The 27,859-nt window shown below is 42.3% G+C and overlaps 1 protein-coding gene across 1 annotated transcript; it reads right to left on the bottom strand.

Annotated features, from left to right (window-relative positions):
* Positions 1–53: 53 nt before the first annotated feature.
* myo3a (myosin IIIA) lies at positions 54–24,760 on the bottom strand (the record flags this gene model as incomplete). The annotated part of the gene is made up of 25 exons (XM_079234221.1): positions 54–168; positions 1,308–1,553; positions 3,747–3,787; positions 5,241–5,341; positions 8,143–8,251; positions 8,402–9,761; positions 9,839–9,962; positions 10,055–10,141; positions 10,237–10,399; positions 11,944–12,055; positions 12,151–12,356; positions 13,267–13,347; positions 15,656–15,738; positions 16,115–16,244; positions 16,690–16,839; positions 17,776–17,923; positions 18,745–18,955; positions 19,282–19,408; positions 20,769–20,883; positions 21,003–21,197; positions 22,467–22,669; positions 23,036–23,119; positions 23,331–23,435; positions 23,636–23,752; positions 24,698–24,760. 25 exons carry the CDS (start codon positions 24,758–24,760, stop codon positions 54–56), a joined length of 4,476 nt encoding a protein of 1,491 aa, XP_079090347.1.
* Positions 24,761–27,859: the final 3,099 nt, after the last annotated feature.

Genomic DNA, 27,859 nt, shown 5'->3' with positions numbered 1-27,859 from the left:
ATTCAGATTCTGATAGATTATGAGCCAAATGGTTGAAAAGTCCAGTTGTGTGGTCAGTACTGTTTGATGAGCCTTCGTCTCTGGGAGGTCTTCCTCAGCAGGTGTCTGAAGTCAAACGGGTTGTCGTCGGTTCGACTCTCTGTGGAGGGCATTCTGGGAAGTGAGAGCCTGTGAACACAACACAAGAGACCACAGTGAACACAAAGACAGAGGGAGAGGTAGCAAGAAAAGAAGAAAAGATAACGAAGATAATGAAACGATTCACGCCCAGGAGAGAGATTTCATATTGTTTATCCTCCCCAGCCATCATTTATCACATGTGTGGGCTGTCTGAGTCAGTGCAGGCGGCAATAGGAAAACAGATGAAATATGTACTTGTATTTGTCACTTTGACCAACTGGAGTGTCGAAGGCAAGTGTGGCTTTTTTGTGGGTGAAAAGAGCTGATCTGTAAAGAGAGAGACTGATCCTGACAGGTGTGAGGCTACAATACACAACGTGTGAGGTCCTTCCCTCTGTGTCCAGCATTTAGCAGCAGGTTTGTGAAATCCACCTGCAGTCTTTAATTCAAGGTACCCTTAATCAATATTTTCTCTTAACAAGGTAACTATATTTTCTACAATGTTATCATGTTAACTCAGTTTGTTCCATCTTCTAAATGCATTAAAATGTTTGCTTTGAACCAGGCGTCAACCTCCGGTTCTTAAAAGTGAAGCCCATGTTGAAGTGCATAAACCTGCATTCTCTCGATTGGCCATTAGGGGGCGACCCCTCTGGTTGTATAGCAGTCTATGAGAAAATGACTCTACTTATCACTTGATTTATTACCTCAGTAAACATTGTACAAACAAATCTCTATTGTCAAGCCTTCGTCAATACAACATAATGTGGATTTAGTAAATTATGGTCGAGTTTAGAGTCAAATAGAGCATAAAGTGTGGTATGCTTTAGGGCGGGGCTACAAGGTGATTGACAGGTCGCTACCACGCCGTTGTCTGTGTGTTCGTCTTAGAACTTCAACCCTTTCAAAGTTATTTGCAATGTTTTGGTCATTTTAAAAATGTCTTATTCAGCGTCATACTTAGCTCAACAAAAAAACAAGATGGCCAACATAACAGGATATTCTGGTGCTAAACATTGTTCTGGGACACTGGGCCTCCTAAACAGGAAGTTGACTCTCCGCTGCTTTTCAGAGGAGCTGAAATTAGTAATCGCACAGAGAGGTCAACATCTATGACCTGTGAGTTATGAATCCGTTTCTCTGATCTTTTTTAAATCAAACACACACCGCAGAGGACGAGGACACACCTGTTGTTACACTCAGGTGTGCGAGACTCGGGTTCAGTGGCGGCCCTCTCTCTGGTCGGTCTGCTGGCAGCAGCCGGCGTCTGCTCTGTCGACTGCCTGCCGTCCATGGAGCTTCCCCTCACGATGGTCGGCCTCCTCTCGGGCACGCCGGCGGGTGGCGAGTCCTCTGTGGAGATGCAGGGCTCAGACCTGCTGGAGGACAGCGTCTGGTAGTAGTGGTCATCCATCTCCAGCAGCTTCCCTGGACTGGAGCACAAAGAGAAGGGATGCAGACAGGAAGACGCACACCCTTGCAAATATATCTGCAATCGCTGGTTGGTCAACTTTTTAACATATTGGCAAAACCCTACTGGGGTCAATGTATAGTTAGACTTGGGTTGATATCTGCAGAAACCTGAAGTTTAATCTCCCTGTTTTTACGGATTGCTCCTTTTTCAGGTACACATGCTCTCTAGTTATTTGTTGATGTACTTTCTTCAAAAGTGGGTTTTGCTGGTCATTTTGAAAACAATTCTGACATTAAGAAGATAGAGGCTGAAATATGCATTATGCGTCTGACATACATAGTTATAGAGGAAAGGCTAGAACAGACAGTGTCTGCTATGTAAGTTATCAAACAGCATCACGATACGGCTGAACCTTCGCTCTGACCTCCAAATGAACAGAAGTGAGAAGAATAGTTTCCATGTGGAGATCAATACGGTTCACACACTACTAATATACGTGATGACCGCTATTGGAAATCAGTGTCTTCGTGACGACAACGCTGCAACATTAGAAACATTTTTTTCCAGTAAACTCTCGATGATCTCGTTCTAAAGTGGTGATGAGTTTGAGGCTGGAGTTGACCTTATAAGCGTAGCTCTAGATTCTACTGAAGGCTGATGAAGCATGATGGATGTGCTGCTCTGGGGATGAAATGAACATTTCCCCTCCATTGTAATTATCCCATTTTCTCTGGCTGAATTACTACATTTTACCAGCCAGACGACAACCTCCGGTTCTGACAAGTGAAACCGATACACTTGCATTCTCTCTAGTGGCCACCCGGGGGCGACTCCTCTGGTTGTAAAGAAGTCTATGATAAAATGACTCTACTTCTCTCTTGATTTATTCCCTCAGTAAACATTGTCATCATATTGTCTCAATCTCTAGTTGCAAGTCTTCTTCAATACAGCATGATGTCCATTTAGTAAACTATGGTAATTTAAAGTCAAACAGACCATAAAGAAGAGTATGATTTGGGGTGTGGCTTAATGTGATTGACAGATCGCTCATCAACGTCATTTCACTGGATGCATAAAATAGTCAAGATGTCGACGACCGTAATCCAAGATGTCGGCGGCGATTTTTCCTTCAGCGCCATCACGAGGTTGACATTTGTGGTTTTGAGAGAAATATCGCAACAACTTCTGGATGGGTTATTATGAAATTTAAATTCAGACATCCATGTCCTCCTACTGAATGAACTGTAAGAGCTTTGGTGATAACTTGTATATGAACATGTTTCCCTTAGTGCCACCATCAGGTTAAATATTTTGATGTGCCCAAAACTTTAGCTTGTGACTTAATAGCAGGTAGAAAACAGAAATGTAACAGATCATTGCTTTACTATTGGCAATAAAATATAAAATCTGTGGTTCTCTATCACAGTATCTGATTAACTATTAACCTATTTCTCTCTTTGCACGCCTTTACTCCCGTTTCCTAGCATCTCCTTTGTCTACTCCTCAGTCCTCGGTCCTCTCACCGCCCACCCTCTCCCGTCTCCCCTCCTCCTCCTCTGTCAGCTTCAGCCAGAGATGCTATCTTTCCTGCTGACCTTCTCATCCTTAATGATGCATGTAAACTGCTCCTGTCCATCGCTGGCTTTATTTATCTGCTTACAAATTATTACCCTTGATGTGCAGTGTGTGTGTGTGTGTGTGTGTGTGTGTGTGTGTGTGTGTGTGTGTGTGTGTGTGTGTGCGTGTGTGTGCATGTGTGTGTCTCTTCAGACTGCTGTGATAAAGTACCCTGGGCCCCCTTCTTGTTCAGCACAGCCCTATCGCTCTATCTTCACCCCCGCACTCTGGGCGGTATACGCTCACCTTACATTTACATGAACACACACACACACACACACACACACACACACATCCACGCACGCTCTCTCTTGTCGCCTATTTAGCAATTTATATCACACCTTACCTCCACACTAATATTTCTGATGCCTGACATGAAATGTAAGTATATTTAGCGAATGCTAATTAATGTCACGGAGGACGCGTTGTAGTTCTGCAGGTCGTAAAGTTCGGACTCAGACGCCATCCTTATGCCGGCGCTGAGCGGCAGTCATTACTCCTGCTGGTGCCGGGCAAGCGGGCAGCGGGCCAACCTCTTAAAAAGAGGAGCGATAGGTTGTTGAATTCAGGTTGAAATAGGAGCGGCCACACTTACTCCTCTTTCCTGGGCTTGCGTTTATCATCCTGGACAGACCGCTGGGTGGAGAGAAACAGAGCACAGATAACCACATGTCAATCAAACGCTCGTAATCTCCGTGTTCGGGAAAAGCAAAAGAAAGTGGTTTTAGAACAGTGGTTCCCAACCTTTTGGCTCTTAACCCCGGTAAAACAAAGGCTGTTTGGCCCTTTAAAGGCTGCATTTGTTTGCAAGTTAACAAAGACTCGTGTTCTTCATGCTAGCAGCATCCAGGATGGACTCTTATGCAGTTTTGTACCGACGTTCATGGTTCCCAGAGGAGGAATCCTAGTGACTTTAGTGATGTTCTGACGTTTCCTCTAGAGTCCTTGACTATTAGACAAATAGACAATGTTACCATGCACATATTTTCATTAGAAAAGCTGTATGGAGACAGACAAATTACAAAAAAAATTCAAAACAAATTAAGAAATTGCACAAACATTGTTTTAATGCTCGCTGGAGGTTGTTTTTTGACTCTGTTAATACGCTAAATGGGATATGGAAACGTCTTTGCCAAATTTATTCTGACATCGTGAACATTTAACTCTCATGACTGAACAGCTGTTTTCTCGGATATTCCTGTAACGTGCGAATGCTTATCTTTGTCCTCAGACAACATGAAACGTGTATTTAATGCCAAAACAAGCTGGCATTAAAACAATATTACACTTATAGTTTTGGGACTTTTACTTGATGAAACTTTAGCTTTTTCTTGAGTTAAAGTCAAGAAAAAAAACATGACTTTATGAAGATACTGTATTTATTTCAGCATATCCTGTTCGACTCATCTGACCCGTTGGAGGTTTGTGAAGCGATACTGGGAACCACTGTTTTAAGATGTTGTGTTACAGTTATTCATTTCTCAATTAATAAAAGAATTTCTAAAATATTAATTAATTGCCTTAAAGATCTTCAGTGAATTTTGCTCCAATACATGTGATCACACTTGGAAGTGAGTAATCAAATAATCATCTGGTCAATCATGTTCAGAAACAATAGTGCATAACACAATTGTCATACTCTTTCTGTTATTAATTGATTCAATTATTGACTAGATGCATTATACTGTATATAACTACATCAACTAAATAGAAGTAACAGCATTGTAAACAAACCTTAAGTGCTGCAAAAAGAGCAATTTTGTGAGGAGCTATTGCTCGCTGAAAACATGGAACATTGAACATAATTACGTAAGAAGAACATTGAATAAGAAGCATATACAAAAAATAGAAACTGCTGAAGAAATGTATTTGTCAAATGTACAAAAGAAACTCTGGAACATACAACTTTGTAATAGTCCGATATATCTTGCTTTTGGAACATATGAAGGCAAAGAGTACCACAGGAAGAAAAGAAAATGGCCGATCAATAGAGCATTGTGGCAGCCGATAGCCGATAGACGTCACGTGGCAGCTGTCAGCACAGCTTTGTGACTAACTATCTAAAATCGTTCCTCTCTTTCTGACTCACATGAATCAAGTTGTAATAGGTGGAGTCCTCTGGTGTGTTCAGGGTCTTCGGCTGCTGGGTCCTGCGGGGGGTCCTCGACTGCCTCTTGTCAGCTGCAGAGACTGTTAAAGACATCGGACAGTGGTTTAATGTTGACTGACATAATGGTTCCTGTTGGAGTGCAAAGGACCAGACACTAAACTGAAAACTAAACCTCAAATACACTTTTATACTTCTGCAATATTCAGTTTATTGTAGCTTTTAACAAAAGCGGTCAGATTTTTGTTTTAGGTGTATTTGGCTGCAACAACCCTTTAAGCACCATGGCACCTATATAGGTGAGGCAGAACTGAAACTTCTACTTAAACATATACACTGATATTTACACATATGAACAAAATCTCACATGTGTACCTTTTATTATAACACCAGAATTATTCCACTAGCCCTAGTGGTTGCAGAGATACACCCGTTTTAGTTTGGGTATGTTATTTCAAGCAGAATCCTAAAAAATACCTTGGTTTTTAAAAGGTTAAGAAGTGTAAAAGTGTCTATATATATATACATTGAGAGTTTAGAGAGTTTATGATTGGCCTGCATGCATTATGGGAAGCTGAGGTTCATATTAAAGAGGGACACATATTGTTCTACCTTTTCTGTAATGGATTTCTCCCAGTGTGGACTCGAGTTCACCACTGTTTTTTTTTTTCATAATGTAAAATGCTCTTTGTTCGTACAAACAAAGAAAAAGAACGATGACGACAAACTGATCCAAAGACATGGAACAAATTTGACGTTCAGAAGCAAGCAAACCTGTCTCTGTAAGTGGGATCCAAAAACACACCTGCATTTACCACTTATCGCCAGAGGGGGCGCCAAAGAGAACAAAAACGGAGATCTTTGAGATTGTGACTTTTAACAACAAGATGTGACGTTATCTGGTGTTTTCTTTCTTTTACATTGTGATGAAATTTAGAAGAGGTTTAGAATATTTTTTTTCCAAATACATTTAAAAAAGCACAGCATCACTTTAGTGGCTGATCATCATGATCACACAGCGCCAGAGTGGTGAGGTCATAACAACCGTGGTAGAGGAACTATTGAGTGCGCTGTGGCACCACGCTGACCTTTGACTCTGCTGTGCTTATCTAACTGCCCTCCACACATGCTGCAGTTAACCCTAAGGCCTGCCAGTTGGAAGTTTCCAATAGAGATTATGTGAAACAACCTTTGACACAAACAAAGTGTCCTATAACTTTGCACCGATCCACATCACAGTGATTCCCCGCATTGTACTGAACATCAAGAGAGCGGCTGGGAGGCTTTTCATGCATAACACCTCCCATACCGTCGTGGGTGTGTTGCAATCTATCATATTTGTCGTGACCGTTAACCATATTCCTCTTTGGGCATGTGAAGTGCAATTATTAACATATTACAACGACCTTTGCTTGTTGCTCATTATCAATCAGTGTTCACACAAGAAGAAAACGGCACAGCGATCCGTCATGTGCAGAGGCTTTCAGGTAAAGGAGGCGAAAAGTTTGTAATATCATTGAACAATTTCATCTAAAAGGTCATTCTGCATTGCTCAAACAACGTTAAGCCGATTTCACACACACGCCCTCTTATTAATTCCTGCCATAATTGTTGGAAAACGCTTGCTCACAAAACGCGACGTGACATTTGACGACCTTTCCCAGTGAAGAACAATGGGACCGGCATCGCTCTGCTTTCATTGTGTGCGTCACAAATGATTCTGATGAGGTTTATTGTGCCGATGAAATTTACAGTTTATGACTGTTGATGGAGGAAATGACCCAGTGGGGCTGGAAAGTGTAATTTAAATCGTGAGTTGCAGTAACCCGCTGGAAATAACACAGATAATTTATTCTGCTTTACCTCAGGCGTCGTAATGCGCTAAAGAAAAGCCTGTAAAGGGCAAACTCTGTGTGGAGTAGTGTGTGTGTGTGTGTTTGTGTGTGTGTGTGTGTGTGTGTGTGTGTGTGTGTGTGTGTGTGTGTGTGTGTGTGTGTACTGTTTCACTCTTACGTCTGTGTTTTCCATCAATATACAATTAGACAGAAGCAGATCTAAAACTGCATGTAAAGAAATTTCAATTAAAGATAGTTGGACATTTTAGGAAACATGAATATTTGCTTTCATGCGAGATGAGAAGATCAATAATCACCCTGCTTGTTTGATTTTAAGCTAGCAGCCAGGAAGCTTAGCTTAGCATAAACACTGGAAACACAAAGATGTATTAAGCCTACACTCGGATGGCGGAATTAACACGGCTAAGAAAAGGCAATCATTGATATTATTACATAATTATTACATTATCCTCTCAAGACACCTGAACCCACGGCGACGGTGACATTTTAGCTGCCAGCTCCGTTTGGCTGAGACGTTGAACTTTCAATTTGCCGTCTCCCCGCCCGCCGCTCGCCACCTCGAAAGCAATTACACCTATCACCTGTGCAAATCTAATTTAACTTCTGATGACACGTCGGGGGAGGGAAGCGCTTGACTTTCCCGGGTCTTCCCGATCCAATCGAGGATCACGAGGGAGAAAAGACATCAACTTGTTCTGTGAGAAGACGGTAATAATACCTCTGCATCTCCACACACCTTTAACTTTTAAAACAATAAATACTGAACAAGCAACCATTCCTGCCTCAAATCCTGCATATTTACAATCAAGGCTTTTGTATTTGACAGTGGTGAATGATGGATAGAGCGAAAGAATAGATAAATGTCCTCTTCAGACAGGCAACCTGTTTTCCTTAATTATCTGATGGCTACAAAAAAAACAAGAATGCACATTAACCTCGGGTCAATCGGCGGCAACTTTTCTGAATTATATGTATTTCTTTATAAGTGTTTTTTCTTCTTCTCTCAGAGCCAATCTGGATTATCTTACTTGATTGGTGACTCCGAGGAGCGTAGCCATTGATTGCTTTTCCTCTCACAAACATGCCGTTGCTCTCTGGGTTTGATTGATGGGCCTGGATGATCTCATTCAACTTTTGCTGCAGGGCCACGAAGTCCTTCGACGTTTTTGATACCTGTAGAAGAGATTTTGAATAAAAATAAATATATATATATATATATATATATATATATATGCGGGGAGGGAAAAAAAAGAAGGGAGCAAAACAAAACGTGTTAAAGGACATTACCTGTTTGGAGAAGCTCTCCAGTCGGGCAGCTTCTGTCCGCGCTGTTTGCTTGTTGACCTTGAGGTTCTTTCTGCCCTTGTAGCCTCTGAAGTTGCTCTGGATCTTCACGGCCGCCTGCTCCTCCTCCAGCCTCTCTCTTTCTGCATCCGTCTCCTCTTTATGCTCTATCATCACGTCCGCAACATCCAGGGCCTCCTCCTCCTCGGCCTCCTCTTTGGTTTCCTCTGCCGCGTCATTGCCGTCTTCTCCCTCTGTTTTATTTTGCGTCTCTCTCTCCGCTTTCAGTTTCTTCCGGTCCCGGTGGCCTCTGAAGTTACTCTGGAGGACCGTGGCGGCTTTTTCCTCGTCCGGCCCTCCCGAGTTCTCCGCGGAAGCATCCGGCACGGATTCTGGCACCGGTTCTTCCGTCGGCTCGGCCTGCTCTTCTTCTTCCGTCGGTTCTGCCGTTACTTCTTTCTCCTCCGTCTTCTTCGTCTTCTTCGGGATCTTCCCTTCCTGCTCGAGTCGCTTGCGCTCCTTGTGGCCGCGGAAGTTGCTCTGAAGCACCACGGCTGCTTTGGCCTCGTCTTGGTCTCCTGAGGAAACATCTTCCGCTTTCGTTGATTCTTCTTCCTTTTCTGTCGCCCCGATGTCGACTTCCTCTGCTGGTGTTGGTACTTTGGGCGGCTCTTCCTCACCCGCTGCGCTGCTCGCTGTGGGCCCTTCCTCTTCGTCACCAGTGGGACTTTTTGCTTTCTGTTTCTTAGCTGGGATCTTGCCTTCGTCCTGCAACCTCTTCCTCTCTTTGTGACCTCTGAAGTTACTCTGGAGGACGGTGGCCGCCTTGGTTTCTTCTTCCACATTCACAACCTCTCCTCCTGCCGCGTTTTCTTCTCCATCCTCCTCCTCCTTGTCCTCCGCCGGCTTTGCATTTCCAGCATCTGGTACCTCGATCGCCTCTTCATCCGACACTTCTGTATGCTCGTCCTCTTCTGGCACCTGTGTGTGATCGCTGTCATCATTCTCCTCGGCTTCGTACGTGCTTTCATCTTCGTCGTCGTTCCCCTCTGGTTTATCGGCCGTCTTCTCCTCCTCTTTGCCGGCTGGCTCTCGTCCACCTTCTTGTTCCACCACTGCATCCGGCGGCAGCTCCAACTCGGCCCCGGCCATCGTCTTTTTTCTCTCCTTAAACTTTTTCCGCTCTTTGTAGCCCCTGAAGTTGCTCTGCAGGACCACGGCCGCCTTCGTTTCATCTCCCTCGTTAGCCGCTCCGTCGGCGGGAGGAGGGGGATTTTCTTCCCCGGTGAGCTTCTCCGGTTCAGGAGTCTCTTCCTCTGCTTCTTTCAGGGCCTTCTCGGCTTTCTCTTTCTCTTTGGCATCCCTACAAACAACAACTTGTCAAAAAAAAACATGTTTTTTTCAGCGTTTTATTTTTTTAAATGTCCTCTCTTTTCATACCGTTTTCTTTGGAAGCTTCTCCTTTCCTTGTGGCCTCTGTAGCGAGCCTGAATCTTGGTTGCAGCTTTGTTCTTCTCATCTACCAACTCCTTGTATTTCTTTTTCGCAAGATAGCCCCTGCAAACTGAAGAAGGCGACAAGAGAAACGTAAACCAATGCAACACACACAACCTTATATCGCGTTGGACGTCTGTTTCCGCCTCAGCTTCTTCTTACCAGCCTGAAACTGGACGATGAAGGCCTCAAACTTGGCTTTGCTTTTCTCGTCAGCCGCCCTCTTCCGGACTTGATGACCCCTGTAAGCTGGAGAGCGCGAATCAAAAGCATGAATTGGCATGAAAAACATAGGGATAGCTGCTTGGTGTTCCAGTGGATAACAGAGTGAACGGTTTATTAACCTGACTGCAGCACCAGAGCGCTCTGTTCTCGATCCTTTAATAGCCGCCGGTACCGCTTGGCTCCCATCCAGCCTCGGACGTAAGCCTGCAGCAGGACGACCCGCTTGGTGGCCTGCTGCACCATCAGGTTCAGATGCTCCACGTGGTAGTACTTCAGGAACACCTGAGAGTAGACACACCCGAGACGTGAACTTATCAACGCTTATCAGCTTATCAACGCCTGCAGAATCCAAAACTTATTTTAAATCACTTCTTAAAAAACATTTTTATAGAATTGCTTTTAAGTGATGTCGTCCTTTTATGCAGTTCTTTTGTTCCCCTGTTTTTGTTTGTTTATTTTATCCATTTGCTCTTTTTGGTTATTTGTTTGGTTTTGTTGTATTCATTGCCTTTATGGTATGGTCCTTTTTTGTTTCGATGTTGGCATTATGCTTGACTATGCTTTGCTTCTTTGTAAACTCTGTTTTTAAGGTATTATTATCTTTGATCTGTTTTACTTGTTTAGTTACTAATACTGCATTGGAACCGCAAGTTGCATTGGTTTCTAATGTAAAGCAAACATACATTTGTTACATATATTTTACTACATTATCTATTTGCGTCTGTAGATTTCTCCGAAATTTACCAAAAATGACCACTAGATAACGCCTCATTTGCAACATTTCGGGAAACTTGTAATCCAAAAAAATATTGTCTTAATGTAAGTAATCAACTGGGGAAGTTTCATAGTGATATATATTAGTTAAAATATTTTACCCTATTCACCTGTAGTGTCTTCAACTACATGTATGGAATTCTACGAAACATATATTTAAAGGTTGCTCTCATAAAATGAGTTTTTTCAGACTCTGAGCCAGATATCTTCACTTCAGTATTTACTATACATCCAGCAAACCTTCCAGTGTTTGTTCATATATTATCTGAAAATTAGCACATATTTAATAAAGATACTATAATATAATATTTGCATATTTCAACCAAGAATTTCAGAACACTTGAAATTACAAAAAACTAATTGCCACTAATGCACTGGAGAAGTTTCATGGAGATATATTTCTGTTAAAATGTGTCCCAATGTTCATCTGCAGTGTCTCACAAGCTTGAATCTGAATTATATATATATAAGATGAAAAGAGCAAGTCGCCTCCTTCCACTGAGGTGGCACTTTTTTCAATAGAGTTCAGTGTGGCATTTAATAATATCCTTTTCTCATGCAAACAATCTCACATGTTGTACAATAAATTGGTAAAGTCGTGGATCGTTAATGAACTTCACGCAGTCCTGATTTTCATAGCCTCGCCTTCATGGCTATTAAATGAGATTAGGGAATCAAAACCAGCTCAGGTGGACCTTGTGTTGGCGTCAGTGGTATTGGGAAACCAGTGGGAACCCATCAAGGGAATGGCATGACGGTCTGTCGCTGTTATTTTTGTAAAACCCTTTTTGCTGTACTTCACTTTGGTAAATCTTGGCCCCACTTTGCTGCTCAGTGACACTTCCATAGAGACTTTTCTTGCTTGAACCTGCAGGTCTTGTGGCATTCTCCCTCTCACTGTTTCCAGAATGCGACAAAGAATAGAAAACCAAAGGCTGCAAAAGAGACCTGTTCCTGCTCTTATTGCTTAAAAATTAAAATATAGTATAATATAGTATAACTAACTTGATGACAGGCCCGCAGTAAAAGCGTGCAAACTTTCCGCTACTCACCTTGGTCTTCCCCATGGCCCAGTTCTCCAGCATGGCCTTCTCCAGTATGGTGGCGCATGTTTCTTGAGTCACGGGCGGCTCCTCGTGAGCGTGGAACGCCACGATGTAATACCTGTAACGGTCAGGCTCGTCAGCTGGAGCCCTGATACGTCTCTCACACACACACACACACACACACACACACACTGATTGCCTCCTTCTGCTGACCTCTTGATGAAGTTGGCGAACTGGATGCGGTGGGAGTAGCCCTGCCTTCGGATCTTGGCGGTCTCCAGGACGCCGGTGTACCGCAGCTGGACCAGGACTTTCTCCCGGTCAAACTTGTTGGCTTGGCGGTCGTTGTTCGGTTTGATGCAGCGGACGAAGTGAGGCTGACCCGCCACCATCTTGGACAGCAGGTCCATCAGAGAGTACTAGAAAGAGGGGAAGAGGTGCTTCACTTGAGTATTTCCATTTTAATGCAACTTTAAACTTTTACATCACTACAGCTCAGAGGTATTGTACTTTAAACTCCACTGCATTTGTCTGACAGCGTTAGTTACTTTCCACATTACAATATTGTTAAAACATATTCTCATCCAAATTTGTAGATTTTCTATTTCTGATGAAGGATAATGCTTTCTTTTATGTGTTGAGTAACTTCTCAACATCCACATTAATGCAGCAGTAATATTAATCTAGAAACATCATATATAATAATAAAACATCATATATAATAATAAAACACTGACAGGGAAGTACATTTAGTTTTATATTTAAAGTAAATTAAGCAGACAATACTTGCATATTTTTACTTCAGTACATTTTTAATGCAGGACGTTTACTTGTAGAGAAGTATTTTCACAATGCAGTATCAATTATTTGTATTATTATTATTTTATATAATATAATATATTATAGACGCTGAACTCTTTTAAGACTGGCCTAAAAACCTTTTTTTTCAGGAAGGCATTTTTTACTTTTTGTTAATTCATTGTCAGAGATTTTTTATTATTATTATTATTATTATGGGTTGCTTTAACTATATTTTAACTATGTTTTTATTTGTTTTACTATATTTTGGCTCTGTGGCACTCTGAGATTCTTTTGAAGGAAAAGTGCGTTACAAATTAATTGCATTATTATTATTATTATTATTAATTACATTATATTATTAAAAAGACATAAACATACAATACATAACCTTGAACTGAAACCTATAAGGCAACTTGCTAAAGGGTTTCTGTGACGATGTTGGTCAGAAAAGAGAGATCTGTCCACAACACATCTGCACAAAGAAAGTCCCTGAAACCTAAACGTGAAGACTTGGGTGAGGAGACGTACTCTGAAGTAGGAGGCCACCGTCTGAGTCCTCATGTTGGTGGTTTCTCTCGGGTGGCAAGGCGCGTCTGCAGGTTCTCCCGGCTGAACAAACAAACAAAGCTGGTCAGAAATGCACATAATTCATGGCCAACTGTATGTTTCTCTGCAGACATAAAGCTTGACAAACTACTTCACGAGGCGGGAGGGAACCTTTTAGCCAAGCGGGTCGAGCTTGAGCATAAGAGGACGACACAGACTTAAAGTTAATGCCGAGTATTAACAACTAGTCACATCTTTAGAAGGTCACATTTTAAGCTTTTTATATCTCCTGTTGAAAAATCACCAATCACCGTTTGCATTTGCACTGTGTCATCAGGAAGCAAGCGTTTCTTTTCAGGAGCGAGCTTTAAATCCCGAGAAGACTGCAAAAGAGACGCAAAGATTGATAGGAATCAAGTGTACCATCTGCATGAATACAAGTGGTCTGAAGCTATAACTTCAAAATCAAACAATTTGCTTTAAAACTGCTCTACTCAACTATGTGCGAATAAAAACAGTCGAAAAAAAGACAACACAGAGTGCTACGTAAATATAAATATACAAATGTATTAACCTGCACATATTTGGTAACATTTAAAAGGCTCCACGTCTAATTCTCAGCGCCATCACCCCGAGGGGAAAGCAGTTTATAGCAAGCCGTCAGCCCGAAGCTCATTGGGCCTCTTAAGAGAGAAGCCTTTGATGAGCTTTCCCTCTAACTTATGCAGATGAATGGAAATAGATTCAAGAACTCATCAAACACTGTTCATTAATGTAGCTACTGTCAATTGCTTTTAGGTGAGCAAATTGCCTCGAGCCCAACATTCGGCAGTGCAATCGAGTTTAACGAAATCCACTCAAGGAAGGATTTTATTTGCCCGTTGGCAACAATTGGACTGATTATTGAATGCTTTGAATGCAAAATTGAAAGTTTTAACGTTTTTCTCAAGGAATCGCTTTAAGCCGAGACACTTCAGGCAAAAACATAATTGTCATGCACTGGTCAATTTATATATATTTATAGTCTATATAGACAAGTGGAGAGGAAACATAAAAAATGCACATTAAGGTATTTATTATAGTTTGTGGAGTTCTTCTAAATTCACGAAAAGATAGCATTGGATAATGTCTAATTTGCATATTTAAAAATAATATTTCAACAAACTTAACTAATAAACTCATGCAAAAGATAAGTGTCTTCATGCAAGTAATGAACTGGGGAAGTTTCATATTGGTAACTATAAGTTTATTTTTCTTTTACAATGATCAGTGTATTTAATTTTATGATATTTATACAAAATTGTATTTCTAAAAACATGGCTAACAGTATTTTCCTATTAATGGAGCGCTCAAATGAGATAATCAAAGAACTTTGATTAATATGTCACCAAAATTAAACAAGAATTACGGTAATATTTAATATTTAAACATTTCAGAAAACTGAAAAATGGTCTTACTGTCAGTATTCAACTAGGGAGATTTAATGATGATATATATTTATTTGTAATATGTTCTATCCCCTTTTCACCAGTAGTGTTTTTTTTTATTCATTTTGAAAGTTATTTGACTAAATGTAGTTTTCAGCGTGAGGCCTGCTGCTATAAACAGACGTTTATGAGTTTAGCATCCTACAGGTTGCACACATGCATGAGCACAATAACATGCACACGTATGTATGATACATAGAGGGACAACTAGGGAAGACTGTTAGAGCCAGGGTGTGTTTTGTTTTTGCATTTTGAGAATAAAGTCGAAATATGTTGAGAAAAAAGTAGAAAAAAACATTCAAGAGTAAAGTTGAAATGTTGAGAATAAATGTAAAACGTAATCAATTAAACTCAGCATTAGCTCAGAAACTGACATTTCAAAATAAAAGGGCCTGGCTAGAAAACCCCTCTGTAGAAAATACCTATTTTTGTATAAACTGTAAAAAACGTACGCTTGATCTACACAGGATGCTGCTGTCACTGACTCTAATAGATATACAAAGCACTACGTTTGTATCTATATGCACATTTAAAGGAGATCTAGAGGGAGGAGAGGTCAAATAAAACCTACACTCAAACACAAACTATACGGAAATATGCCGATTACCTCGCTGAAAGAGAAAGAATTGTACAATGTTAGCACTCCCATCTTTTACGATAAGAAATGCAGAGACAGAGATGTGGAGAAAAAGAAGAAGAAGAAAAAAGGTTAGAATAGAAGAAGCTGTAATTACAGTTGAAGTGAACAAAAATAAAACCTGGAGAGACAAGAGAGGCTGAATTTTAAATCTGCTAGTGAGAGAAATAGATTGAACAACTTCTCAGGGGGAGTTCTTGATGAAGAAGACGATGCGGGGATAATGTGGAGACGGGGCTGTAAGTACCTTGGCGAAGGTGATGGTGCGTGTCGGGGTCCGCGGGCTGCGCATTGTGTTTATGCCTTTACCCTTGGTGTGGGCAAGGTTGCCTGTGGAATAAACAGAGAGAGGCTGAGAGTCAGTGAGTTATTCATACGGGTCGGATTCATCCACAGGAATGCGATTGAGACAGGAAACTGTGTCAATGGAGTCCAGTCGTAGTTCTTCTTATATGAATGAAAAGCTCCATACGACAGCTTTAAGACTCTTTACTATGTGATTATTGGCTCTGTGATTCGATTATAACGGAGCCGGCCGCCTGCTCTTCCAACAAAAGGATACTCGTGCTGCCAAGGCCAGCTTTTTACAATAAAAGCCTGGCAGTCAGGAGAGGAAAGCCTCGCTAAAATAGGTCACAATAGCCTGCTGCTTTACTTTGAGGCCGCATTTAGTGCCGCTAAACTGAAGAGCTTCTTTCCCCTTTACCCGTCTTGGTGAGGGGATGTGTGACGAGCTTGCGAGTGAGCTCGTTCTCCGACGACCTCAGCAGCAGGACGATGTCGGCCGGCAGCATGTCCCTGTTCTTGGCCAAGAAGCCGGCGGCGCTGTAGATCACCTTTAGAGTTCGGCAGGGAGGGAGGATACAGATGTGAAGGCCAAGCTTCGGTTTAAGAAACACATTATGAGAGACAGATTTTAGCTACCTTTCCAGCGTAGTGGTTGATACCGAAGCCAAGGTCAACCCTCTTTGGTCTCCAGAAGCTTTTGGTTTTCAGGTTATCTTCGAATTTCTCTAAAGTGTCCAATAATACAAGTTATTCATCCCACCAAACCAGTCAGACTCCGATCTCTGAAGTTAATACAAGTATATGAATTTATCTAGAAGTGGTTATAGACCTCGCAATATAAAATACATCCGTTTCTCTCGGGCACTTTCCCCAAATAACGAGGTAACAACACAGGTGCTCAACATTCAAAGTAACGGAGAGATCGTGAGACAGGGAGCGTTGCGTAACCGGTGGATCCACCAAAGAAGAAGAAGCTGCCGGCCGCTCACCTACGAGGGTCTGGTCGGTGGCCTGTGGGAAGCGACTCTCCTCGTCCAGGAGGGAGAGCATCCCCATGGGCTTCTGCAGGAACAGGTCCAGGAGCGGCCGGTTGTCCTCGTACTCGATCATCCGGGCGTCCACCTCCTCGTTCAGGTACTCGTCCTGCACACACGGGACAGCATTCATTTTAAGGTTCTTGTCTTGTTATTGATTAAACGCTGATATAGACGAGTTCGATCAATTAAAAAAGGACTGAATGTCGGCGTGTGAAAGCGCCCATCTTTCATTTTATGTTCTCTTTATTTTTCATGTCATGTTTGAAAGTTGAGAAAGCCTAAACTTAAGACATCTCACATCATTACCAGGTCATCAGACAAACATTAACAAGCCAAAATAAAAGCCAGAATGTGTTGAGGGCAAGCTGAGCCACACTGTATATTCAGCTAACCTGATCACACGGGTTGACTGACTCAACATTACTGAGGACCTTTTATTCAAAGAGGAAAAGGACAAAGTGGGAACAAATACAAAATCAGGGCGCTTATTCGAGCACGGCGCTCACGCTGTGAGGCAAACGAATCCGGAAATCTGGAAACATTCAGGTCAATGTGCTCCAGTCAGGTGAAGCTTATTAAAGCCGTAGTCCACTACATCCCCCTATGCTCTGTGTATACATGGGCAGTATAGGGCGAATGTATTTCTGGGCCTGGTGCCAACAATACCCAAGAGTGAGATTTAGTCAAACGCTAACTGTCTTCAACTCCTAATTGACCCTCATTGAGGATGATTTATAGCTCCTCTCTATGGGTGAGACCAAATCATTTAACATTAGCAAACCATTCTCTGCACCCCCGAGGCGAAACACCCCCACGAGAGCGCACAAAGGGAGAGTCGCCAACCTCGCTCTCCCAGTAAATAAAGACAGCAGCATATTTTACCGCTGCCATCTCTCTTAGAGCGCGGAGTGACAAATGAAGTCATGTTATCACTATTTAGATGGAAATGAGGTAGTTTCAAGGTGAGAAATGCACACAGAGTGCTGTCCAGGAGGGACTCGAGCACTGGGAAAGTGTTCTAGGGCAGAAACAGAGTCTTTACTTGTTCCCAAGCGAAGATGTGCTGGTTGAAGTAAAACTGGATCTGCTCGTTGGCGATGTTGATGCAGAGCTGCTCGAAGGAGTTCTTCTTGAAGTTCTCAAAACCGAAGATGTCCAGGATGCCGATGTTCAAGCCCTTCTCCTCCTCTCTGGAGGGGACAAGGACGGAAAGTGTCTTTATGGAAATGCATTTTAAAAGTCTGGTTTGATTCCACTGCAGTCTGGCAGCATCTCAAATGTATGTCGGTTATTATCATCCTGGAAAAAAACACAGTGGTTAGACACAATACAGATGCACCTATTACATTGTGTCCATCCTCACAATTAGTCGACACAAGCAGTGGTTTCCAACTTCTTAGCACCTGACCCTCAAAATATGGAATGTTCTATCTACAGGTTGTGAAATATTTGTATTTAAATATGTTTAGACGTTTTTAAAAAAAAGGAAAAAAAAGATAAAACTCTTCACAAACATAAGTTGGGTTTGCAAAAGTTGTTCAGCTTTGAGCTAAATGCTAATGCTAGCTTTCTATAATGCTTACAATGACTATTATGCTAATGTAGAGCAGCCATTGTACTAGCATACCAACGTGCTAACATGTTACTAACACAGTAAAGCTAGTGGGGATGTCAATAGATTGGCTGCTATTTGGTGATAAAACAAAGTATTGGACAAATTAAATCTGTCCCAAGAGGAACAGATGATATGTTAGAGGATCACCAAAGTCATTAGGATCAATCTTCTGGGGCCGATTATCTGTAAAAAAAAAAATATCATGGGAATCTAATAGCTGAGATGTTTCAATCAGGACCAAAAGGAACTAATAGCTGCTAACATGGCTAATAAACATTAGTGTGTAAAGCAACGATCACATCGGTTTGGCACACTTTTTCCTCCGTAGTCCTCCTGAGACGACCTCAAGCTGCATTCACGACGGCCAAACACACATCACTCTGCTGCTGGTCTCACCCGAGCTGGTTGTCGGGCCGCAGCAGCGCGTTGATGCGGTTGACGATCCAGCTGAAGAGGCGGCCGTAGAGCGCCTTGCCCATGGCGTCCCTCACCTCCGCCGCCTTCTCCACCGTGTTGGGCCGGACGATCGTCTCTCCGCGGGCCACGACGCAGTGGGAGGTCAGGGCTTCCTGGAGCTCGTCTGAGCGGATGCACAGCAGCGACGCCACTGAGGGGACATTGGAAGAGGAATGTTAAAAAGGAACGTTAACATTTCTGAGGTCGAATAAATGCAAGAAAAAAAACATGCAGGGTGTGCGAATGTGCAAGTGACGAAGAACTTCTCTTCATAAATCACAAATCGTATGAATAAACTTTATCTACGCAGCTCTGTTAATCACCAGTCAGCAAAAAGACCTCTAAATTTAGAAAATATTTGATGCCTCTGCACTGATGGATAACGTATTTCAGAATAAAAGTTTGATAAAGAGGAGAAGAAGAGTGAGGGTGAGGAGTGTCGGAGAGGATATTCAGACGCTCTCTCTTTCCTCTCACCGTTCTCCAGGACAGAAACGTTGGAGATGTCGCTCTTGTCGGTTTGGTGCTCCGAGGCGACCGGAGAAAACTCAATGTCGCCGGAGTTGAGGATGGCGGCTAGAGTGCCGTAAACACTGCCCAGCTCCTGCAGGAGAGATGAGACAGTGAACAGAGTTTTTAAACAGAATGATGTCACGTTAATATCAAATAACCTCCGATACAACCTCAGGTACTGGAATATGTAATCAAACAGAGACTGTACTGTACTTTACTATTTCATTATCTATTATTAGTACTTTAATTTGACAGGTCATGTTGGAGTGCAGGGATTTTTTTTTTGTCAGTTCCACTGTTTTCTAATGAATGTAGAAAGTCATGCTGAAGTTACTGTCGCTGTCCAGTAAGGCCCGTTTCTCAAATTCAGCGAGCTTAATATTAACATTTTTGCCTGTCCAGATATCAGTGGTACAATTTTGCATAACTCCTGCACATTAATCCTTATTAGTGTCTGGAATTAGCAATTTGTACACTCCAATATAAACGTTTAGATGCAATTAGGGCTCCCAATTGGGAGCATTATGGATGCTAATGGTTCTACCACTCAAAAATCTCAATTCAAGCACTGTAATATTTAGTTTAATATTTATATTTAAATAGGACAATTAAATGTATAGAGGATGTTTACAGCCACAATTGCAGTGGTTTCTTTGAAATAAATAGACATGCTGGTTAGAGTGAGCTATGTTAGCTTCTAAAAGCTAAAAGAACCACACACAAAAAAAGAGTGCATTTTACCAAAGCTTCATTTTATTGAGAAAAAAAAGATTTATTAAAACTAACTTTATTTATATAGCACCTTTTAAAACAGAGTTTACAAAGTGCTCTGCAGAGAAGCAAAGCATAGTCATACAAAAATTAACATACCTTAAAGGCTATGAATACAACAAAACCAAACAAATAACAAAAAGGTTTTGTTAAAATGCGATCATTGAGCACCGAAGATGAAAGACTCATATAAAGTAACGTTTTCATTCATCCGTGTGCTCAATCAATATAAAAGTCTCCTAGAGGTCAGAAAGTGTCTGAACATTTCAAAAATAGATAACCTTTCCTCAAAGATCATCTTCATACACACTCATGCAAGGCGCTCTGTCGGAGAGAGGGCTGTTCCTCCAGTGCTGCCAACTGATTACAGGATAAGTGTTATTGACGCGCGGATCCCAGAGGCAATCAGTTCTCCGGGCCTCATTAGCCTCCACGATGCCATTAGCTGACTGCCTACATGTGCCTGTAGCTTCATGCTCCACCACGAGCAATATAGTGGACCTAAGGAACGACTAATACTAGTTTTAAACGGCATCTATTAGATTAGTATACTTGCTTCACGTTGTCTTTTAGTTATACACTGACTTTCATACGTTACATGTATACCACAGGAGTGTGTCTGTATGAATGTTAGCATCAAGGTTAAGGCCAGTAATTATTGCAGTAGTTATTTTGTCTACCTCCAGGGTGAATCCGATGACTTTGAAACACTGCTCCACCGCATCAAACTGCTCCTTGTAGAAGGTGTTGCTCACGATGTCAGGCCCTAATTTAACGTGCTCGTTCATCAGATACCTGCAGATCACAAAGGAGACGCAGAGACTGTGGGTGTCAGCGGGGAGTAGGACGTCTGCAGCGTGAGGAGGAAATAACAGTGTTTATTAAAGAGAAGCGCAGAGCAACGTCAAACCCACTTCGGTGTTTTGCTGTCGGAGAGCTTGTAGTGGGCTAGCTTCTTCCTGTCGGCCAGGCCGGCGTAAATGTAGTAGAAGACGTGGAAGTTCCTCTCCCCTCTGTGGAGACAGACAAAGACGGAGCTCGGATATTCAGGTCGGAAAAGATCGAGGCTTGCGATGTGAGCCACGTCACTCTTTTTGAGAATGCCAGTCCTGTGGCGCAAATATAAGACAACGGAAACCAAGCATGCTAAAAGATAAAAAAGCACATTATTCAATGATATTCACCAATGTTTTCTTATTTGGGATTGATAACAGAATCTACGCGTCTCTAGATCAGACTAACATTATAAATGCCAATAATATTTGTATCCATCCATCATCTGGAACCGCTCATCCCATCCAGGGTCGCAGGGGGCTGGAGCTGATCGGAGCTGAAGGCAATATTATTATCATTTATAACATTTATAATAATTATTTGTCTTTTATTTGACAAAGCATTGTTGTTTTTTTCTTCTATGTGGACCGCCGGGGCTTTTACCTGCTGATTAGGATCAATCAGCGCGTGCTTTACATTCTTTGAGGATAATGGTGTCACGGTGTTGGGTTGTTTCCTGTTTTATTTTGAAGTCTGTGTCTCCTCTGTGTCCCTGCACTTCCTGCCCATGTGATTGTCTGCCTTGTCCCTGATTGTTTTTTATTCCAGTTTTTTTCCTCTGCCTGTTTTTTGGAAGCCTGCCTTGCTTTGTTCGATTATTAAATTCCCTTTACTCTTTACATCGGCGCATGGGGTTCTTTCTCCGGCGAACATAACAAATGGGATTCCTGCAGTTTAAGAACACGACAGGAATCCAACAGAAATCTTCTTTCTGAACAAATTTAAGAAAAAACGTAGGAATATATCGGCGAATAAGGCCTATATGGACATCGTTATATTTGTGACTACATTGTGTGAGGTTAGGCGCTCCACAGTACTGACAACAGTAATACAATGTCAGCTGAAGCTCTGCTCAAGATGCATTTACCTCCAAAATGAGTACCCAATCACATGCAACAGAAAAGTGTAGCTACACTCAATGCTTGCAGCCAAATCAAACCCTCTGAACCGTGTGTCTGTTTTCTAATGGAATACTCGAGCCTGCCTTTGAAGCTCCACTACGAACACGAGCACAAATCTTTGATCAAACAGGAAATAGGCTCGCCCCTCCACTTGACCCGCTCCACTCCCCAGACACGCGATAAGAAGGAAAGATCGCCGTGACTGAAGTGCAGGTTGACGGCAAATGCCAGCGCTTTCAAATGGAGGAGTGGAGGTGTAAAGAAAGTCTATTACACGATGAACCCTGGACAGCAGGAAGAGAAAATAACCTTCTTGGAAATGTTCCGTTAGAAAACGTACAGAGACGAGATTTGAAGTCATGCAAATGTCAAATGAGGTTTATAGTGGTAAGGTCGCGCATAAGGGAAGTGAGGTATATTTACACTGCCTGGTGGATGACCCTGGATTTCTCCAGCAGGTACTCGGATATCTGCGCTCCGACCACCGTTCCTCCGCAGGTGAACTTCATCTCCAGGTACTTGCCGAAGCGGCTGGAGTTGTCGTTGATGGCGGTGCAGGCGTTTCCAAACGCTTCCACCAGACTGTTGACCAGCAGGATCTTCTCCTGCAGCGTCTGATTATTGGCCTGAATGAGACATTATTCCGGATAAGCAGCCGTGAAATGAATAAAGTGGAAGTAATAATCCTACTGTCAAGAAATGCCTTTCTGCCATGTGCCTTTTCTATTCCATTCAAGCTATTTCCATCAAAAGTGACACCGCCGCTGCTTATTTCCGACTCTGAAAAGAGGGAATTGAAAAGGGACTTTCTTTTTTCAGCTGGGTGGCTCATCATGACTGGCATCAGCTGGAACCTCAAATCCACTGATCATAGGATGTTCAAATTGCCTCAAGTGCGCTTCATTTGGCTCACATTGGTGTTCACAGTGAGGCATGTGTTGCACAGATCCAATGCAATGTTAATGAAACCTTGTAGGTATTTATGGACTCACCTTTCCAAGAACTGTCAGCTGCTGTACCAACAGATGAGCGCTCTCGGTTTTCCCAGCTCCGCTTTCCCCGCTGATCACAACGCACTGCACACGGGAAGTCACCGAGATTGTTAAAATATTTACAACCTCTAACTGACATTACACACACATACACCTCTAATACTAACGCAGCCACTATTACTTTCACTCTATTAAACGAGGTGATGGTGTTTGTTATGTGACACCAAATGCTACGACGACAAAAATGCTTTTTTTCAGGATGCTTTAAAATAATAATCCAGCGCTACGACAATACCTGGTCCGTATTATACGACACCATGGACTGGTAGGCGATGTCCGCCACAGCGAAGATGTGTGGTGGGTTAGCCGTACGCTTGGCTCCGATGTACATCTTGGTGTACTATGAAGAGGAGAGGGTGGATCATTTAAAACATGCACATGAATGTACAGGATGTGGAAGACAATAAACTTTCTATTTTGCAGGTGAGGCTTGACGGGACACAGCAGACTGAGGAGCTGCAGAGGCACTAATGAGATATGCTCGGCTACATTCGGTGCGTTAGTGAGCACCGGGTTTGAGAGGGAAACACAGAAACAGACCTGCGGAGTGTATATCTCCATCTTGTGGAAGGGATTGACCGCGATGAGGATGTCTCCCACACATGTGTAGATTTGATCTCGCCCATAGCGATTCTGGAGCTGCTCTGTGACGGTGTTCTAAAAAAAACACACACACACAAACGGGTATATAATGTTGAGTAAACCAGATTGCATCGTCACATTGTTGCTACAGATAACAAGCGGCGCTTCAGCTTATGTCCTGACTCAGGTTCGAGGCCTGTGACGGCGGTTTGCGTCGATGTATTTATTATCTTCACGTCAGACGGTGATTCATTCTCCTGTATTCACGTCGCCGGGACAGGTGCATCAACAGCAGCAGCAGCAGCACCGCCTCCCTTAATACCGGCACAGCGCCTCATCTTGAGGGATGGCTGGAAATATCCGCTGGCAACTGTAGACTGATTGTTTCATTCAATATGTCAATGCAACGCTCAGATGTGATGAATCGCCTCTCAATGCTTTTCCGTGCAACAGACGCTGCTGCGCAAAAAAAAATATGATGAATGTTTGAGTTAAAAGCGAAGGGGAAAGGCCTTGGATTGTGTCTATATAAGTACTCTATTGTACAAGTAGCATACCTTGGATGCAATCTTCACGGCTGTATCTTACATAATAGATCTGCATGAAAATACTAACTAGTTTCTATAGAGTAACATCTTTTCCCGGACGTAAATGTAATCATTGTGGCCAATTTCAATTTTGATTGTATCACACTATCTTCATGAGGAGATGGAGATTGCTCCGTTATTATGGAACCATAGATGCAAATTTTCATTTTGCTTTGGTAAAAATACGGAATCCTGATCTAAAAAACGACGTCTCTCCTGTGTTTATGACTTAAGAACCGGTGAGAAAAAGGTTTGTAACATTAAAAAAAAACAAATAAAACAAATAACATAGAGGAATGGCACTTTTTTTAGGTCCAATTCATGCTTTCAGGCTCTATTGTGTCTACTGGGATGATCATAGCCAAGTCGTGTTGTTCTGTTATTGAGATAAACAGTGTAGTTGTATCAACGATCAGATTGTCGACTTTCTCACCTCATCGAGAACTTCGAGGGTGGCGAGGTCGTCCACCTCATCGGGGTCGGTCTGTGTCTTCATGTGGCCTCCTCTCTTAGTGTGGATGCGTTCATGCCTACAACTCACAGAACCCACCAGCTTTCACTGAGCAACGCATGTAACGTAAACACGGCGCACTAAGTAATGTACATTATTTTCAATAAGAGCACACACTGTTGCAGTGCATGGTGCTGCCAGGGGTGGCACATCTTTTCACTTAAAACAATGTAAATACAAGCAAAACTTCAACTAGATAACAACCTAAATGTGAATATAATAATAATACTAATAATGTGGAATTTCCACTTCTCCTGCCAGACTCCAACCGGTGGTTTCACCAGGTGTAGGAGGCCAGAAGCCGACTGACATGAACTTAAACTACGTCTTATAAAATGTTAAATCTGCCTCCTGTGTCCCATTTAGGAAGAGCCACAAGTATCATCTGCAAAACAACAACAGACCAGACCATTCATTAAAGTATTTTCCCTTACAACCTCCATATAGTAGAGGAACTCTAGCAGGTCTCCATCATTTTAAACATTTAAAGGAAAGATTTGACACTTTTTTTTATGTAGATGTCCAACCAGTGCTGATGGTAAATGAAGTAAATTGAACCAATACATTCCTCAGTATATTGACCGAGAACGCTGCTGTGCCTACGTGTACCAGGATGCATTGCGCACACGCTTCCAACAACCAGGGTCCCCGTCGGCCATTTTTGCAGTTTTTGCATCCAACTCCATCAACGTCAAAGCTGCTAAACTGAGCTTTCTCGGTCAATAGAGCATGCAATGAGGAATGTATTGCTTCCATTGACTACAACACTGGTTGGACATCCAAATAAAAGGTCCAAATAAAAACTTTACCACTAAATATGTAAATGTTTACTGTGCCACATCATTATAAATTTGAGCTAAAAGAAAGCTGGAATTATGTGTTTCGCTTTGTTTGCTGAGTAGCATTTTATTTTAAACTGCAGTTTCTATTCTGTCCCATTGTCAGAATAAGTTTGATAACATCTGATTTCCAGCCGTCGTTTGGTGGTAACGCTCCACTGTAACTGACTACAGCAGATATCCCAACCTCAGTTACACAACGGCATCAAATGACGATGCAAAAAGCAAAAAAAGTGACAACAAGATTCACAAGACAACGATGTTGAGGATGGCCGGTTGGCAGCATGTGACCAATCTAAAACCAGCCCATGTAGTTGACTGCAAATACATGTGGGACCACAACTACAACAAGCTGTGACTCAACACAAAGACAAAACCTACCATCTACTCCTACTGTGGCATGTATATCATATAGGCATGTGTTACCTGTCAGTACTGTCTGTGCTTCTGTCTGTCTTTCCATGATGGCTTGAATGACAGAAATAGGATTAACATTTCACGACCGTACGGGTTAAAACACACCTTCTGCGTTTTGACTCCTGTGCACTGTGCAGCCTGCACCTGGAGGAGTGACGCTGCAGCAGGACTGAGCTGTTGTCTATGCTGGAGTGACAGGGCTTGTAAAGCATCCAGCAAGGAGGATAATTTGGATTATACTGTCTGCAAAAGCTAAGCTGCGTCCTACCATGTCAACCCCACTGACAGGAAGGCTCGCAGACTACGTTTTTCTTGGGTTTTATTACTAAATCTATCACAACACTTCATGGCGTGTGAGTATTCTGCTCATACTGCTAAACAAATGGGAGATGTGAGACTTTGAATATGTCACAAATGCATGTAGAAATGTGAGATTGGGGGGGAAGGAAACATACACACAACTACAGTTAAGATAGTACCTTGTTTTATCAATGACTCCTATTTGCTGGTTGAGATCAATGAGTTCGATCAGTTGTTTCCGTAGTATTTTCTCTCTGCCGACTTTCTGTTTGATGAACACGTGCTGCAGCAGGTCGAGCACATTTGGTCTCAGCTCAAAGTCCTTAATCAGACATCTGAGGGCAGGAAGAAGAAAACGTGGAGGAGGAGGAGGAGGACAATGAATTTCTTGGATTCATTTTCAAAGTGCGCCTGGCTCTGTAACCTCAGTGTAAATATGTATTATTCACACAGGCGTAACAAACACAATGGCATCCACACTCACTTGCCGATGAAGTCATTAAAGTCGTCGGACCAGAGCTCCGGCTGGTGGAGAGTAGGCGGAGGATTTCTGTTAAAGGAGGGAATGGAAAAGATAAATGGAATAGATAAGATGAGATGGGATTCACGCAGGCGGGCCGGAGAACAAAAGGGCCGAGGCTCAGAGTGGAGCGATGGAGGGAAATCTTAACTATTCATCATCGGAGGACGTCCAGAGGCGTTTCTGCTGAGGCATGAGGCGCTAACAAACGGCGCTCCACCTATGCAGCTGGGTGGTATTGACACAGCAACAGTCAGTAACACCTGCTATCAAATACATAGCCAGATGTTAAAAGCTTTAGGTTTCTCCTGTGAAGCTCTCAAACAAGGGGTCAGGCCTCACTGCCGGCCAAACAACGGAGCTAATTGCTGTAATTCCACGTTCCAAGTACCTTTTTTTTTTACAAGAGGGTTCCTGGCAACCACTGGGGAAGTCAATGTTGCCTGCTAATGTACCGGGGGCCTCGTTCACGTTGGCTCTGACAGCAATAAATCGGTCTAATGAGAGGAAATGCATCTCCTGTTTAGCACCCAACACACCCAATATAGACGGCAAATGCATTCAGAGTCTGTTCTGCTAATTCTGTGACTATAAGGGTTTTTCTGACGAGTAAAAAAAACTGGGTGTTTAAGAGAAATTATAACTATTGAGAGTTTTTAATTTCCTGGATACAAATATCAGGATGTATTGTACTACTTGAATCATGTTTATACAGCTCTTACTGAAGTTAATTATTGTATTTGCCCCTTCATACATTCCCTCTGTAGAGTATGTGAGGCAAATTCAAATCTTCTCGTTTGCACATAATGAAGGATAAAAGTTTAAACTTTTACACGTGTGCATAATAAGAAGGCCACTATTTAATCTTTAACCTGCTCCAGTTTGACACCTTGAGCAGGGATTTGACTTCTGCACACACACTTTCATCCCAATCCCAGAGTCTTTGTTTATTTTGACTTTTTTCACTTGTAAAATCTTTCTCTTAGTGACTCTTTGTGACTTATATAT

The sequence above is a fragment of the Taurulus bubalis genome, assembly GCF_910589615.1.
Source record: "Taurulus bubalis genome assembly, chromosome: 18".
Lineage (NCBI taxonomy): Eukaryota > Metazoa > Chordata > Actinopteri > Perciformes > Cottidae > Taurulus > Taurulus bubalis.
This window is presented reverse-complemented; position numbering and strand designations above follow the sequence as displayed.